This window comes from Dipteris shenzhenensis, chromosome 28 (genome assembly GCF_047967505.1).
Source record: "Dipteris shenzhenensis isolate YYH24624 ecotype China chromosome 28, Dip_SZ_1.0, whole genome shotgun sequence".
Lineage (NCBI taxonomy): Eukaryota > Viridiplantae > Streptophyta > Polypodiopsida > Gleicheniales > Dipteridaceae > Dipteris > Dipteris shenzhenensis.
This window is the reverse complement of record NC_141623.1, coordinates 50,953,294-50,970,161: the sequence shown is the minus strand read 5'-3', so window position 1 is coordinate 50,970,161 and position 16,868 is coordinate 50,953,294. Positions and strand designations below refer to the sequence as shown.

The 16,868-nt window shown below is 43.8% G+C and overlaps 1 protein-coding gene across 1 annotated transcript; it reads right to left on the bottom strand.

Moving 5' to 3' along the window:
* Positions 1 to 9,357: 9,357 nt before the first annotated feature.
* Positions 9,358 to 10,414, bottom strand: DCI1 (delta(3,5),delta(2,4)-dienoyl-CoA isomerase 1). Its single transcript, XM_087399705.1, has one exon. The coding sequence runs from the start codon at positions 10,341 to 10,343 to the stop codon at positions 9,495 to 9,497; it is 849 nt and encodes a 282-aa protein (XP_087255831.1). The 5' UTR covers positions 10,344 to 10,414; the 3' UTR covers positions 9,358 to 9,494.
* Between the last annotated feature and the right edge of the window lie 6,454 nt (positions 10,415 to 16,868).

Below are 16,868 nucleotides of genomic sequence, written 5' to 3'. Positions count from 1 at the left end.
CCATTATGCTGGTGACTAGACAGCTAAGAAGATTTTACATGCTGGGTACTATTAGCCGACCTTGTTTAAGGATGTCACTATGTATTGCAAAACTTGTGAACCATGCCAATTCTTTGGTAGGAAGGATTTGCATCCTGGGCAACATCATCCAGTGATGACCATCCATCCGTTTCAGCAGTGGGGAATAGATTTTGTCAGACCCCTGCCCATGACTACCCACAAAAAGAAGTATCTTTTGGTAGCCACTCAGTATGTCACTAAGTGGGCTGAAGCTATCGCCCTCTCCGCTGCAAATGGTAAGGTAGTTTCAAATTTCATGTTTGAACGTATCTACACAAGGTTTGGGACACCCATGGAAATAGTATCTGACCATGGGAGTCCATTCTTAAATGAAGCAGTAGAGTTGCTCATGGAGCGCATGGGTATTGATCATCGCACTTCTAGCATCTATTATCCAGCATCCATGGGACAAACGGAGCGGACCAACGGCCTCCTTTGTAAATCCATGGGAAAAATGGCCACAGGGAATAGGAGCCAGTGGGATCAGGAGGTCACTGAAGCTGTGTGGGCTTACAACATCACCCATAAAACGTCTATAGGTCACACTTCTTTTGAGTTGGTGTACGGTACTGAGGTAGTTCTACCACTAGAGATAGAGATTCTAGCCTTGAGGTTGGCACAAGAATAGAGGATGATAGAAAATGAACATGTAGAGGCCAGGTTGGCACAACTTGAGAAGTTAGATGAAACTCGACACCTTGTACTACATCAAACAGAGATCCAAAAGAATCGACAAAAGGCCCGCTTGGATGCTAAGATTCGTAAGGGGTGGGAAAGACACTTTGTTGAGGGGGATGTTGTGCTATGCTTTGATAACAAATTGGACCACCAAATGGATAAAAAGTTCCTTCCACTGTAGACTGGTCCATACAAAGTCATCAAGGAATGTAGCAATGGGTCTATACAAGTTTAGGAGCTGCATGATTCATATGGCAAGAAGGTGATCAACAAGCGTTATCTCAAGCCCTTCTTTGTGCGTGATGGTCCCAAGCATGGAAATGCTGTGCATTCCCCCTGGGGGGAGAAACTATTATGGATAAATTTGACCAAGGTAAAAGGCATAAATATGTGTGTGTGCTTGTATGTGTGGCAATACTATAATACAATATGGTGTGCATAGGGCCCAGGGTTGAGGTGGCAGGGCCTGACCATGGTGCCACCCTTCCATGTAAGAGGACCCATAGGTGTGTTGTACATAATCCATGGTACTAGTATTATAAAATGTTAAGGTGGCATGGTTCCTCCATGTGCCACCTCTCCACCTAAGCAGTCCCATGATTGCATTTAGTGAGACATGGCCCAAGGACCATGGGAGAAGTAATATAAAATAGGTGGAGATGGATATTATATTGGATTATTCCCTCCATGTAGGATAGGCCCATGTGGGGGGGGTGTAGATAGTCCAAGAGTGCAAGTTAAATAATGGGGAAAGTAGGATGAGGTGGCAAGACTCCTTCTGCCAACCCTCCACTTGTCCTCCTAGATGTTTGAACGTATTATAAAATTAGGGAGAGACGAAGGAAGTATCTTAGAGTTGGGATATGCGGTTTTATTTATGTGAAAAAATGAGGCAAAGGGTTGTCGCATACAATTGAGAGTGCGTACCCTCCTAGCCCACATGGGAGATTTCTCCACACACACCATGCATGTGGGAGGATGCATTTATTGGGAGAGACCCCCTCTCTTGGCTATAAAAGGAGGGGGCTATTCCTTGATGGGACACGCTCATTCTTGTAAAGCCACCTAGCTCTAGTACTTTGATTCCCCCCATCCTTCCTTTCAAATAAAGCATGACTCTCTCCCCTTGATGTCTCCATCTCTACATTCCACCTCCCATCATGTACATGCTCCTCTTCCCCCTCTCCCTTCCCCCTTGTTCCTTAGTCCCCCTCTTCATTCCCACCCCTCTTAATCCCTTTTTCCCACCCATGTTAAAGCTTCTCCCCTCACGTTCCCTTTTTCTCTATGGTCCTCGAGCGTCGCCATGCCTAGCGTCAAGCCTCATGCTTCGATTTCTTTTCTAGTTAATAACACACACGCGTGCACAGAGAAAAGAAAGAAACTTTATTAAACTCTTTGGAAGACCGATGGGTCTATGAGACTGTGAGAAACCTGATACATTCAACTGAAAGGGTGGAGCTTCTAAATGAGCATCATCACCCATTTTAAATGCTAAGTACTACATAGTCATAACATCATCGGCATCATCATCATATCAAATCAGATCTAGTGTCAAGTCTGGTCAAATACATTAGATATATGAGTGGAGGCCCCAAAGGAGAGTGAGAAATCATGAAGGACCCGGTGATGAGTGGGGCTATGCTAGCATAAGGTCAAAGATAGAACATTGTCGACTATCTATGGATGTCGTCCATCATGGCCTCCTCACGATGGTTATGCATGTAACAAGAGCCACTATAACCCCTGTAAGTCGTGTCCCCATGCAAGATCTATGCGTCCGCCCTCTGTCGAGTGTCTGGTGTCATTGACTCTAGATCTCTACCTTGCCAACCACCCGTGATCTGGTGGTCTGTGTGATTTGGCTGGAAGAACTCTGTAATCATACTCTAAGATGAGTCTGTCTGTGTGCCCTGTATTTTGAGTAAGCGCTCTCTGTCCTCATGGATAAAGGTGGCTAGGCATCTCTGATCTAGATAGGAGAGGAATCAGGAGAGGAGTCCGAAGACATCTCTGAAGAGAGAGTAATATTTGGCTTGGATCTTATAGTATACAGAGCATCTGAAGATGAAGATGAAGATGAAGATGAAGTGCTCCTCTGACTCGATCATGTCGATCAGACAAGGTGCAGATGCAACTCTCTATGGGTACTCCATCCACTCCCAATGCGGAGTCAATGCAATGAAACACGAAAATGTCCAATAGGGATATGTTAGAAGGCAATGCTCTCCCCTGTGAGCCCCCATATGAGGACGTAGGGGGCATTAGACTGAGAGGGGGAGGGTTACCTGGGAGCAGCCCAATAACTTTTGTGAAGCAGAGAGCAGGCCATCATAGGTCGGCTGATTGCGCAGGAGGGCAGCAAAGGGTGCTTGGCAAGGCCTCATAGGCCGGCTGACTGCACCCCCTAGCAACCCCTTATATAGGCTACCCAAGGGGGAGTCGGTTGGGATCAACCAGAACAAACCCGTTGGTCCAGCCCCCAGGAAAACTGACCTAGGTCAGCAAGAGCAGGGGACTGCCTCCCTCAACCCCTCACTTTTCCTCATCCAGAACTAAAGCCTTTCTAGAAGGCAGCGTTCCAATTTTGAGTCGTTCTCAGAAGTTTTACTCTAGCCCTCTCTCTCTCTCTCTCTCTCTCTCTCTCTCTCTCTCTCATGTGCACCATTGTCATGTCTTCAACGTCCATCTCTCTCCTTGTCCTCGTACCCACAAGTGGGTCGCCTGTCTATAACCCAAGCCACGGATCTCATCTTGGATCCCAATGAAGTCCACCATCCTCGGACCTGATTGGGACCGAGTGAACTCCCAGTGAAGCTTAGCTTCTACAGAGATCACTTCTTACGTATCCCAACGGAGGGTTTCATTGACCCACCAGGATACACGCAGATTCACCTACCTCACTCGTTGAGGGTCTCTCGAGTAGAGTTCCAGGTCGTTGAGGGTCTCTCGAGTTGAGTTCCAGGTCTCTTCACACAGACTTCGCATCGAGAGCAACAGAGCAGAGCGACTACCCAGGGAGAGGCGCATATGCATACTGTGTGACATCCAGGAGGTTGAAACAGAGGAGCATTTCATCTTCAGGTGTCATGTTTACTATGAGATCCGAGGGCGTTTCCACTGCCTCTTCAGGGATAGCTATGGGATTTTGGCCCGTTTCCTCTCCTACCCGTACCAGCAGTGTTTGGCAGGTTTCATTCATGAGGCACATAGACACCGCGAGAGGATACTCCGAGCACGGAGACAGGAGCAGACTTCTTCCTCGGTTGATCCCTCTCAGAGCTCGATCATGGAGTTCTTTCAGCTAGATCACATGGACCCCCACGAGACGAGGCCTCGACATGACCGTGACCCGGAGCCTGTGACCCAACAGCTCAAACAGAGGGTCGACACACAGATCACACTTCAGGACATCCCCTCCTTGTTTCGAGTCCGATGGGGGTCACAGTAGCCCTGGTCAGATGCAGAGCTACGACCTGGAGACGTGCAAGGACCGCACCTTTGAGTGGCCGACAACACTCTACTGCCGACTTCATGCCTCCACTGCCTCATCCATCCTTATATCTTGCTACCGCTGATGATGATGATGCTGAGATTAATATATAGTCGACCATGGACATGACTATGTTATACTTAGGACTTAGTACTGCCATCCTGCATTTTTGCATTTTGCATTGGTATGGATGCTCATTTAGTAGCTACACTACCACAGCTTGTTGTATCAGGATTTTCACAGTCTCATAGACCCATCGGTCTTCCGAAGACTTTAATAAACTTTCTTTCTTTCTTTCAGTATGTTTGTTCGAAAAAGTGACAACTCATTATAAAAGAAGCTCCTTGCCTCATTTTTGCGGCCTTTGTCGCTGAGCTTTGTGCCTTACATTACATGAGCTCCCTACTAACACATGTATGCATAGCGCCTTCCATGTCACGATCTCTTAATCTGGACCCTGTATCATATGGGACACCATGGGGAACAGCTGAGGCAACATGGAAAGATAATAAATTCCTTGCATTGGTGGGCAGCATAACTGCTACTGCAAAGCTATAACCCAGCCCTGTGACTATAGAGCTTTTATGTGCAGGTTTCAAGATGCAACTTTCAAGGTACAACTTAACCTAGTGAAATGATAGGTATAGCATTGAATTTATGGAGTGTTTTCCACCCTAACTTTGATTTTTTTCAAGAAATGAACTTCTATTAAGTTTTTCCCACCCTAACTTTTCAATAGATGCGTGTTTAGAATGACCAACTAGAACTAAACTACAATATCATTCTGGAGGGTGCTACTCTTAGTCCCTACCAATCTTCTTCCTCCTTCCACTCACACACTGTTAGCATTCCTATCCGACAGCACTCAAAAATCAATCATCCTCCGCTATTTAAATTCCCTCTCGACAATAATTTGCTGTAGCCCTATAACCGTAAAGCTGTTAGCTTGACATCTGTTTCTATCCCTTCTGCTACTGAGCTAAACTTGAGTCAGAAGTTCCCATCAACATGTGAATCTCAAAACCAAGAATTAAAATTTCTAGCAACCGCGTATGAAAGGAGTGCAAGTGACAGAACACATTGGGAATGAGATTTACAGCGATATTCAAAAGATACAAAAGAGTAATGGTTCTGACACCGCGAGAGGATACTCCGAGCACGGAGACAGGAGCAAACTTCTTCCTCGACTGATCCCTCTCAGAGCTCTATCATGGAGTTCTTTCAGCTAGATCACATGGACCCCCACGAGAAGAGGCCTCAACATGACCGTGACCCGGAGCCGGTGACCCAACAGCTCAGACAGAGGGTCGACACACACATCACACTTGGGGACATCCCTTCCTTGTTCCGAGTCGGAGCCCGACCGATGAGGGTGACAGTAGCCCTGGCCAGATGCAAAGCTACGACCTGGAGACGTTCAAGAACCACACCTCTGCGTGGCCGACAGCACTCTACTGCCGACTTCATGCCTCCACTACCTCATCCATCCTTATATCTTGTTACCGCTCATGATGATGATGCTGAGATTAATATATAGTCGACCATGGACATGACTATGTTGTACTTAGGACTTAGTACTGCCATCCTCCATTTTTGCATTTTGCATGGATGCTAGTTTAGTAGCTACACTACCACAGCTTGTTGTATCAGGATTTTCACAATCTCATAGACCCATCGGTCTTCCGAAGACTTTAATAAACTTTCTTTCTTTCTTTCAGTATGTTTGTTCGAAAAAGTGACAACTCATTATAAAAGAAGCTCCGTGCCTCATTTTTGTGGCCTTTGTCGCTGAGCTTTGTTCCTTACATTACATGAGCTCCCTACTAACACATGTATGCATAGCGCCTTCCATGTCACGATCTCTTAATCTAGACCCTGTATCATATGGGACACCATGGGGAACAGCTGAGGCAACATGGAAAGATAATAAATTCCTTGCATTGGTGGGCAGCATAACTGCTGCTGCGAAGCTATAACCCAGCCCTGTGACTATAGAGCTTTTATGTTCGGGTTTCAAGATGCAACTTTCAAGGTACAACTTAACCTAGTGAAATGATAGGTATAGCATTGAATTTATGGAGTGTTTTCCACCCTAACTTTGATAATGAACTTCTATTAAGTTTTTCCCACCCTAACTTTTCAATAGATGCGTGTTTAGAATGACAAACTAGAACTAAACTGCAACATCATTCTGGAAGGTGCTACTCTTAGTCCCTACCAATCTTCTTCCTCCTTCCACTCACACACTGTTAGCATTCCTATCCGACAGCACTCAAAAATCAATCATCCTCCGCTATTTAAATTCCCTCTCGACAATAATTTGCTGCAGCCCTGTAACCGTAAAGCTGTTAGCTTGGGTTTCAACATGCAACGTCTACATGGGGCCCGGGCCCCCATGGAATTCAAAAAGATTAGACCATCTCATGGATACGACTTTAGAATGACTTAGAGCAGCAACACCAAACTGATTTCGTCCTGATTAACGGCTGCTCTGAAGCTATAAGCCAGCCCTACCGTGAGTTTCAAGATGCAACTTTCAAGGCACTCTGAAGCTACAAACCCAGCCCTCCCTTTGCTTCAAGGCAGAACTTAGCCTAGTGTAATGATGGGGTTTTTCACCCAAACCTTTCAAAGGGCCCCATCAGACTAACTTAACGAATGACTAAAGCTGGAGCTAGAGCAGCAATATCACTCTGCAAAGCGCTACTTCAGTTGGAAGTCCCTACCACTTTCATCCCCATGTCCATCCCTTCTCCTCCTCCCACACAGATGAGCTCAGCCTCTTAGCTTTCCTATCAGGCAGCATTCAAAATTTGATCCCCTCCTCCTCTTTAATTTCCTCTCTACACTCAACTCTTCCTGATCAAGCACATATATGAACCTGTGACAGCCCTAACGAATGGTGCAGCTGTAAATATGAGACAGTACACAATCCAGAAAACTTCCAGACTTTAATCCTGAGTCTGAAACCTTTGCTTTAAATCTCTTTCTATCCCTTCTGCTGCTGAGCTAAACTTGAGTCAGAAGTTCCCATCAACATGTGAATCTCAAAACCAAGAATTAAAATTTCTAGCAACTGCGTATGAAAGGAGTGCAAGTAACAGAACACATTGGGAATGAGATTTACAGCGATATTCAAAAGATACAAAAGAGAGATGGTTCTGACACCGTGAGAGGATACTCCGAGCACGGAGACAGGAGCAGACTTCTTCCTCGGCTGATCCCTCTCAGAGCTCTATCATGGAGTTCTTTCAGCTAGATCACATGGACCCCCACGAGACGAGGCCTCGACATGACTGTGACCTGGAGCCTGTGACCCAACAGCTCAAACAGAGGGTCGACACACAGATCACACTTGGGGACATCCCCTCCTTGTTCCGAGTCGGAGCCCGACCGATGGGGGTCACAGTAGCCCTGGTCAGATGCAGAGCTACGACTTGGAGACGTGCAAGGACCGCACCTCTGAGTGGCCGACAACACTCTACTGCCGACTTCATGCCTCCACTGCCTCATCCATCCTTATATCTTGCTACCGCTGATGATGATGATGCTGAGATTAATATATAGTCGACCATGGACATGACTATGTTATACTTAGGACTTAGTACTGCCATCCTGCATTTTTGCATTTTGCATTGGTATGGATGCTCGTTTAGTAGCTACACTACCACAGCTTGTTGTATCAGGATTTTCACAGTCTCATAGACCCATCGGTCTTCCGAAGACTTTAATAAACTTTCTTTCTTTCTTTCAGTATGTTTGTTCGAAAAAGTGACAACTCATTATAAAAGAAGCTCCGTGCCTCATTTTTGTGGCCTTTGTCGCTGAGCTTTGTTCCTTACATTACATGAGCTCCCTACTAACACATGTATGCATAGCGCCTTCCATGTCACGATCTCTTAATCTGGACCCTGTATCATATGGGACACCATGGGGAACAGCTGAGGCAACATGGAAAGATATAAATTCCTTGCATTGGTGGGCAGCATAACTGCTGCTGCGAAGCTATAACCCAGCCCTGTGACTATAGAGCTTTTATGTTCGGGTTTCAAGATGCAACTTTCAAGGTACAACTTAACCTGGTGAAATGATAGGTATAGCATTGAATTTATGGAGTGTTTTCCACCCTAACTTTGATAATGAACTTCTATTAAGTTTTTCCCACCCTAACTTTTCAATAGATGCGTGTTTAGAATGACAAACTAGAACTAAACTGCAACATCATTCTGGAAGGTGCTACTCTTAGTCCCTACCAATTTTCTTCCTCCTTCCACTCACACACTGTTAGCATTCCTATCCGACAGCACTCAAAAATCAATCATCCTCCGCTATTTAAATTCCCTCTCGACAATAATTTGCTGCAGCCCTATAACCGTAAAGCTGTTAGCTTGGGTTTCAACATGCAACGTCTACATGGGGCCCGGGCCCCCATGGAATTCAAAAAGATTAGACCATCTCATGGATACGACTTTAGAATGACTTAGAGCAGCAACACCAAACTGATTTCGTCCTGATTAACGGCTGCTCTGAAGCTATAAGCCAGCCCTACCGTGAGTTTCAAGATGCAACTTTCAAGGCACTCTGAAGCTACAAACCCAGCCCTCCCTTTGCTTCAAGGCAGAACTTAGCCTAGTGTAATGATTTTTTCACCCAAACCTTTCAAAGGGCCCCATCAGACTAACTTAACGAATGACTAAAGCTGGAGCTAGAGCAGCAATATCACTCTGCAAAGCGCTACTTCAGTCGGAAGTCCCTACCACTTTCATCCCCATGTCCATCCCTTCTCCTCCTCCCACACAGATGAGCTCAGCCTCTTAGCTTTCCTATCAGGCAGCATTCAAAATTTGATCTTCTCCTCCTCTTTAATTTCCTCTCTACATCAAGCACATATATGAACCTGTGACAGCCCTAACGAATGGTGCAGCTGTAAATATGAGACAGTACACAATCCAGAAAACTTCCAGACTTTAATCCTGAGTCTGAAACCTTTGCTTTAAATCTCTTTCTATCCCTTCTGCTGCTGAGCTAAACTTGAGTCAGAAGTTCCCATCAACATGTGAATCTCGAAACCAAGAATTAAAATTTCTAGCAACCGCGTATGAAAGGAGTGCAAGTAACAGAACACATTGGGAATGAGATTTACAGCGATATTCAAAAGATACAAAAGAGTGATGGTTCTGACAAAGTTCATAGCAGCCCATAAATACCTTACTGCTGAATTGAGATACTTTGCAAATGTGGTAGCTTTTTCCAACTTATGAACTCATAATTTGGAGAAAGCCGGCTGCCTCTTGTCTAGTTGAGCTTGCATAGCCTCCTTCAGATCACTTGACATAAGCATGGAGGAATTCCATACAGCCACGTAATCCAAACCCTCGCTAACGGAGAGGTCTCTAGATTTTAGGAGGACTCTCTTAGTTCCAATAACAGCCAAGGGAGATTTGGTTGCAATATTCCTTGCCAGAAGGTTTACTTCTTCTTCCATGGCTTGCTTGGATTGGAAAACATCTTGCACCAATCCAATTCTTTTGGCCTGAGCTCCAGAAAACTTTCTGCCCGTTAGTGCTAATTCCATCGCGTTGCCATAACCAATTAGTCGGGGCAGACGCTGCAAAGTCCCCAAATCGGCTACAATGGCTAAGTCCACCTCCTTCACCGAAAAATATGCATCCTCACTGCAATATCGAAGGTCGCAAGCGGTAATCAGGTCAACACCTCCACCGATGCAAGCTCCATGTACAGAAGCTATAACGGGCTTCCTGCAATTCTCCAAGGCGGTGAAGGCTGCTTGCATTTGCTTGATGGTTCTTAATTCCCTCTCTCTCACCCGTGCTCCATCGACACTCGTCTCCTGTACGTCGCCACCCTGCGCAGAAGAGACGTTAGCCAGGGTGGACAGATCGATGCCCGAGCAGAAATTTTTCCCGGAACCTTTGATTACGATAACGCGAACGGAGGGCTGAGAGTCAAGGTCCGCGATGACAAGCGGAAGCTCTCGAAAAAGCTGGGAGTTGAGGGCGTTGTGGCGAAAAGGGCGGTTGAGGAAGACGTGAGCCACGCCTGATTCGTCATCAGCCACCTCCACCTTCAAACTCTCCCAACACCCCCCCATCAATCAATCAATCAATGATCCTTCCTTCTTCAACCCGATTGATCAACAAGATGAGAAGAAGAAGAAGAAGAATCAAGTACGTTCTTCGTCTTTATCTTTATCTTAGGAATAAATAAAGGTTTTTCAAAGGAATTTCTTGATTTTACTTAAGAAATAACGTTTTTTTCTCTCTGTATATGTGTGTGTGTGTGTGTGTTGCGAGATTATCTTTGCAAACTTTCCGGTGCATAGGCATTTGGCTACTATTCAAGCCTTCATTATCATAAGTGGTCATGTGGTCACCATACCTAGTGTTTTAAACCTGCGCCAGACTGCAGCATGAGATGTAGGAGGAAAAACTACAACAAAGAAGCATCCAAAGTCAATATAAAACACCCTCACATCATTGAATGATGTCACCCACACTCTGTTGTTGCGCTTGAATCTAAGACCCCAGTGCAATTTCCCCCCCAATTTGCCACACCTTAGCTTGCCCTTGGGCTCACAATATGCTAATGCATACCAAATTCCGCTACTAGATGTATTAAATGTGTTGTTGAACCTATTTAGGTTCTAAAAGCAGGCTGTGGGTAAATGGCATCTGCATGATAAAATTCGCGAGAAGTTTAGAACCTCATCCTTTAGGTCTCTCATAATCACTTACTTGACATTGAAAGTGATGTTGTTAATGACCAAGACCTAGTAGATGATTGCCTCGTTCAACGCCTCAATCCCTTTTCTTAATTGTGGAAGTTTGCAAGGAATTCTGCAAGCTCTTCACCCAATCATCAACCACAGCACCTGAACCTTCCTAGGGTAGCAACCTCGAGAACTTCCTGAAGACTGATTTTCCCCAAGCAATTGCAGATGCCATCAAACGCTTGTAACGTTGGTAGATGAATGTCATCAACCCAAAACTATTTGTAGAGTTGTTGTTGCGCAACGCTCTAGCTTTTAATGCCCTTTACCACTTATAGTAAACTTTCGGTGAGCTGAAAACTCAGGGGTGGAGCTTCAGCATCCAAGGCTTCCAATGTAGATGAGACAATCCCACAAACCGAGCTAACCCTACGATGTTTCTTTGCAAGGCTATGCTTAAAAATGATGCTACAGTGTTGGGCAAAAGGGATACATGCCTTGCCAAGATCAAGAGCAACTCTTTACACACTATTGCCATTGTTGCTCCCACAAAAGTGCCAATGTTGGCTTCGGTGTAGCCATTCTTGGTGAGGTTCATTAGGTATGTTGCCTGACCCATAACTAATGCATTGCTCATAGGAATTTCACAAACTTTGTCTTCAAGTTGTAGTACACATTCCAATCTTGAACATGAGACCAATAAAATATGCTAAAAAGCTTGGTCAAGGCACAAGGAGCACATTGATGGTTGCGGAAAGCAATGGCACGGTATCAAAATAGCAATGGAAGAACATTTGTAGAAAGCGAAGGGATGCAAGAAGTTTGATGAGCACATCATACACATGTTGGATACAACATAGGTCAGTGTGGTTGCCTAAACCAAGTCGATGGTTATCTATGATTGAGTTTTGAAATAGTTTAATCGTTTAATTTCAAAATCGAGCTGGCTTAGACTTAATGTGATTGTCTTTAACCAGCCCGATGGTTGAAACATCATGTGATTGTTCTAAACCAGCTCGGTGGTTGTCTATGATTGAGTGTCCTAAACCAACTCGGTTGTTTTGTTTTACTAGTAGCTTGATTAGTTTAATTATTACCTTTGATTGGTTTAATTGATTAGTTTAATTATTAGCTTGATTAGTTTAATTACTAGCTTGATTACATGCGACTGTGCTAAACCAGCCCGGTGGTTGAAATTGTTTTTTTAAGAGTGCATTTTTGCATGTACTGTGTTTTGTTTTGTTTTGTTTTCCTCATAGTAGTGCAAAAAGGGGGCTTAGTGCGATTGTTCGCGCATGTTGGGTGTGCAAATGGAGTTGTATCTAAAGTTTATGGCTTTAACATGCCCTCACATAAATCTCATTGATGCTCATAATGCTATTACATGGCTTATAGCCAACCTCTCTATAGGGAGGCAATCAATGTATAGTAGTGCATCGAGTGCTCTATGAAGTGAAGTGAATGAATTGCAAAGGAGAAGTAGACATGAGTGTGAGGCCTTTAGAAGAACTCATAGCTTGCACAACATATGGGGCTTTTCAAACAACCACCTACTCAAAACGAAAAATTCTATAGTGTATGCATCATAGGGGATCGTGTCAATTTTGAGGACATTGCAACTATGAAGAGATGGGAGCCAGTTCAAGTTTTCTCTCTGCGTGAAGATGAAGTGACAAAAAATGACTCACCCAAGTTTGGGGAGTGTTTCGATGACCTCACTAACCGTCCAGAAAAGGGGGATAACTTTGTAGTTGTTGTTGCCTCTAGGAAGAACGAGGAAGATGACCCATATGCTGTGTTGCCATGTACTAAGCCAAACCACTATGCTTATTTTAGTAAATCCCAAATAATCACCACCAATGAGAAAGGATCTGGTGGCTCATCGGTGCGATGTTCTCTCTCAAGGCACAAGAGGACCCCATATGACATTAGGCTGCAAAAGAGGACCCTATGTCCTTTTATGGCTTTAGAGCCACAATGAATAGGCCAAAGCCTATTACCCAACCTTGAGATGTAGAAGGGCTAGACATATTCTTGTCAACAGAAGTGAAAATTCCTATTGCAACCCTATTGAGAGGGAATCCCATATTTATTTTTGTATATTTATGTCATATCATAAATATATTTATGTCATAGTTTTCAAGTATATTTATGTCATATCATGATGATGACCATGAATAACAAGAAACTTTATGTCTTACATAAACATGTGATTCTTGATGGTTCCTCTTGTATAGTTTGAATGGAAGAGGAAAGCCCAATGTTCATGTGTGATGATATTTTAATTAGATTGATGAGAGTTCCTAACACTTGTTATTGGTTTCTCTTCTATGAAATCCAATGGGGCATTTGTTCTTTGAGGCATGAATGGCATTTTCTTTGCATTAGACTTTAATAGACATCAAGATGGTGACAAGTTGGAAATTTTTGCCAATAAGACAAGAAAGCATTTATTGTTTAAAAATAACAAGTACAAGTCCCTTTTTTATTTGTTGTATTTTCCAATGGTACTCTCTTATTTGTTCAAGTAAGATTATTCATATAGTTTCCTTGAAGGGGTTTTCCAAGTTGTAGAAACTCCCCAAATGGCATATGAAAGCCAAAAGGTTATAGTCAAAGCATTTCTTGAAATACAGTGCTTGTCGAGTTTTTTTAATGGGTAGTTAATTAATGCCTGATTGATTTGGTTGGGGGCATGACACTAGTCAAATTTCTTAATATTGGCATAAATATCAAGTTTTCCAATTGGAGCAAAATTCTTCAACAGGTGCCCTACCAGTATTAGTGAGTCTCCCACCCGCGAATGATTAGCAAAGGTTGTGAAGGACCCTTTCAGAAAAATTAAGGCGGTGCCTGGAACCTTTGTGAAACTTCCTTTGTCTTCTATAAAACGACTTCTCCCCCTTTTCTATTCAAACGCCCTCTCCTCAGTCTCCTTTCTCCCTCTCTCTCTCCTTACTATGGGCCTTGAGGCAAGAGGAATTTGGAAAGCAATTACGAGATGGTTAGGTAATACCAAGTTGGGGATCCATTTCAAATATTCAATATGCAGTCTTTTAAATAATTCAAGGTATTTCATCAATAGAGATTGGGTTTGCCACCATGAATAATAAGACATTTAGAAGTATTCCTATTAGGAAAGATACGCCCATGGAGATAAGAAGACTATCAATAGAAGTAATGCGCAAAGGAGGAAAAGAGAATGATAGTTTAACTGGATGTTGTTAAGGTTTTGGAAAGTGCTAATGTCTTGTGCTTGGACAAGAGATTGTATCTCCTTCCTATTAATAATAAACTAGCATGAAACCCATGCTATGCATAGCAATGTAATGTTAGATATCAATGCTCCACTCTTGTGTAACTACACGGGAACCAGCTAACTCTACTTGTAAGCCCCCCATATGAGGAGAAGGCATTTTAGTAGCTCGGTTATCTAGTAGGTCCTGGTTTGGACACCAGATGGGGGCCATGTGTGTCCTAATGGCTAGACGGCTTTAGATAGAGTTGGCACACCACCAACTAGGCTACATGCAAGTGTGGGAAGGCATCCCATGATTGACCGCACTGAGGGTAGATGGAGCATTTCCTGAGGTAGCCCACTCTCGGGTTGCGGGACTCGTTTAGAGCCCCAGATGATCCCGGATGGTGGGCCGAACGGACATCGTAGGTAAGTTGCTCTATTTTGCGCCACGGTTCTATCGTGTTGTCGGTGGCCTATTTTGGGATCGACACCCAGTCGGTCGTTTTGGGTGGACTAGGTCGGCAGTCACCCAATTGGGTCTAACCGACTACGACTGGTGGCTATATAAGAGCAAGCCCGTGAAGCCCATTTTATCACTGGCTACAGCAACCCTGATTCCTTAGCATCCAGCCTCCGTCTGCTACTGGTTTCAGCATGCCATCGAAGCTTCTCTCACAGGAGCGCACGGCTGGGAGACAGCGCCATCTATTGTATCAGTTTTACAGTAATCAAATTTTTGATTCTCCATACTATCTACTTTTCTCTCTTGAATACGAGATCCTGTTACCTGTTGAGCACAGACGTTGTATTGTTGTCTTACATGGTATCAGAGCTTGGGCTCTAGCAAGAAGATTTGGTAGTGTGTTTCTGTTTGCAAGCAGATTGTGAGAGATGGCCCAACCCGGAAGACTACGAATCCCACCGTTCAGCGAAACCGGAAAGTTGGACGGCACTAACTATCCACTCTGGAAGTTCAAGATGAAGACCATCCTAAGCGCATACGAGCTTTGGGATACTACTACTGGGATGGACGTGAAGCCAGTTACGAGACCGGATCCAACCAATGCAGGACAATAGATAGTACCAACTGCGGATGAGAGTCTCGCGTGGACAAGAAGAAATGCAGATGCGCTATGTTCTATTCTCAACTTGTGAATGAGAAATTGTTTGAGTCTGAAGCGGCAGAGAAGTTCATCACCAGGGTGAAGAATCTGCACAATCAGATGACTGCGATTGGCATCACCATCACCAGCGAGAATCTAGCATGAAGGTGCATACGGATTCTCCCACCAAAGTATGACAGTCTTATTACGGTGCTAAATACGCAGAACAGAAATCCGCCCCTCAACTTTAAGGATTTCAGTGCAATGCTTTTGGAGGAGGAGATGCATTAAAAGACAAGGACTGGAGAAGATTCGGCTTTCTCGACTGGATCAAAGAAAGGTAAGGGTAAGGACTCTGGTAACCCATCTTCTTCTGATGATAAAAAGAGAAAGAAGAAGATCAAGTGCTTCTATTGCAACAAGGTAGGGCACAAACAGAGTGATCCTCTACTAGTTCCAGCACGCCATCGAAGCTTCTCTCACAGGAGCGCATGGCTGGGAGGCAGCGCTATCTATTGTATCAGTTTTACAGTAATCACATTTTTGATTCTCCATACTATCTACTTTTCTCTCTTGCATACGAGATCCTGTTATCTATTGAGCACAGACATTGTATTGTTTTCTTACATGTAAGCCATTGAACAACTTTAGAGAACCTCCCATTAGGTACTCATGAAACTTTGATTTTTGCAAGGAACCACTATTGGGTTGGCTCTCCGTGCATAACAAAATTGTTTTTAGTTGTACTTTCAATAGTCATCCCATTTAGGATGCTAGCTCTATAATCATTCTCCCCTATAGAGATCACATACAAGCTTTCTCTAAAATATTGGTTTACAGGCATCAGAGGGTAGCCTTCACAAAGAACCCACCAAACGAATTCATTATGGGCAAATGCGAATAGATAGGAGTACAATATGTGCTATTTTAAAGTCTGTAATTTTTTAGCATAATTTGAATGTTGCAGGTCATGATAATAAGCCTTTATCTTCTTGAACTACTGAAATTGGCAAACAAGTTTATAGTCTATAATTGTTCTCCTCTATGGAGATCATGTACAAGCCTTCTCCTATAGATATTGGTTTGTGGGAATCAAAGGGTAGTCTTCACAAACAATCCACCAAACAAATCATCTGAGGCAGATGTGAACAAATTGGAATTTTAAAATGTGTGACTTTGGAGATTAACCTAAAAATGTTGCAAGTCAAGATAATGAGCCTTCAGACCACATCCTCATTGAAACTCAAAGAGAAGCAAAATTTACCCAGTGATACGCGAAGAGCACAAGAACAAGACAACATGTCCAGTACTGGGTGGCTCTCCCATGCAATGCAAAAGCTTGAAGGGATAATGCTGATGATGGAGGAGATTGGAACAACATTTCCCACCCACAAAAGATTCAGCAGATGGCCCATACTTTGCAAAAACAATACAACGATCTTGAATGCTTGAATTGTCCTAACATTAATAGGGCTGCCCAATTGGTGAAAACTCCTATTAATTATTTAGTTAGTGTGGGGGGAGGGAGGAGTGGTATATCATGGCAAAATATTTAGGGATAAA

Excerpts from the sequence above, each read along its gene's own strand:
- DCI1 (XM_087399705.1), bottom strand. The coding sequence starts at position 10,343 with ATGGGGGGGTGTTGGGAGAGTTTGAAGGTGGAGGTGGCTGATGACGAA.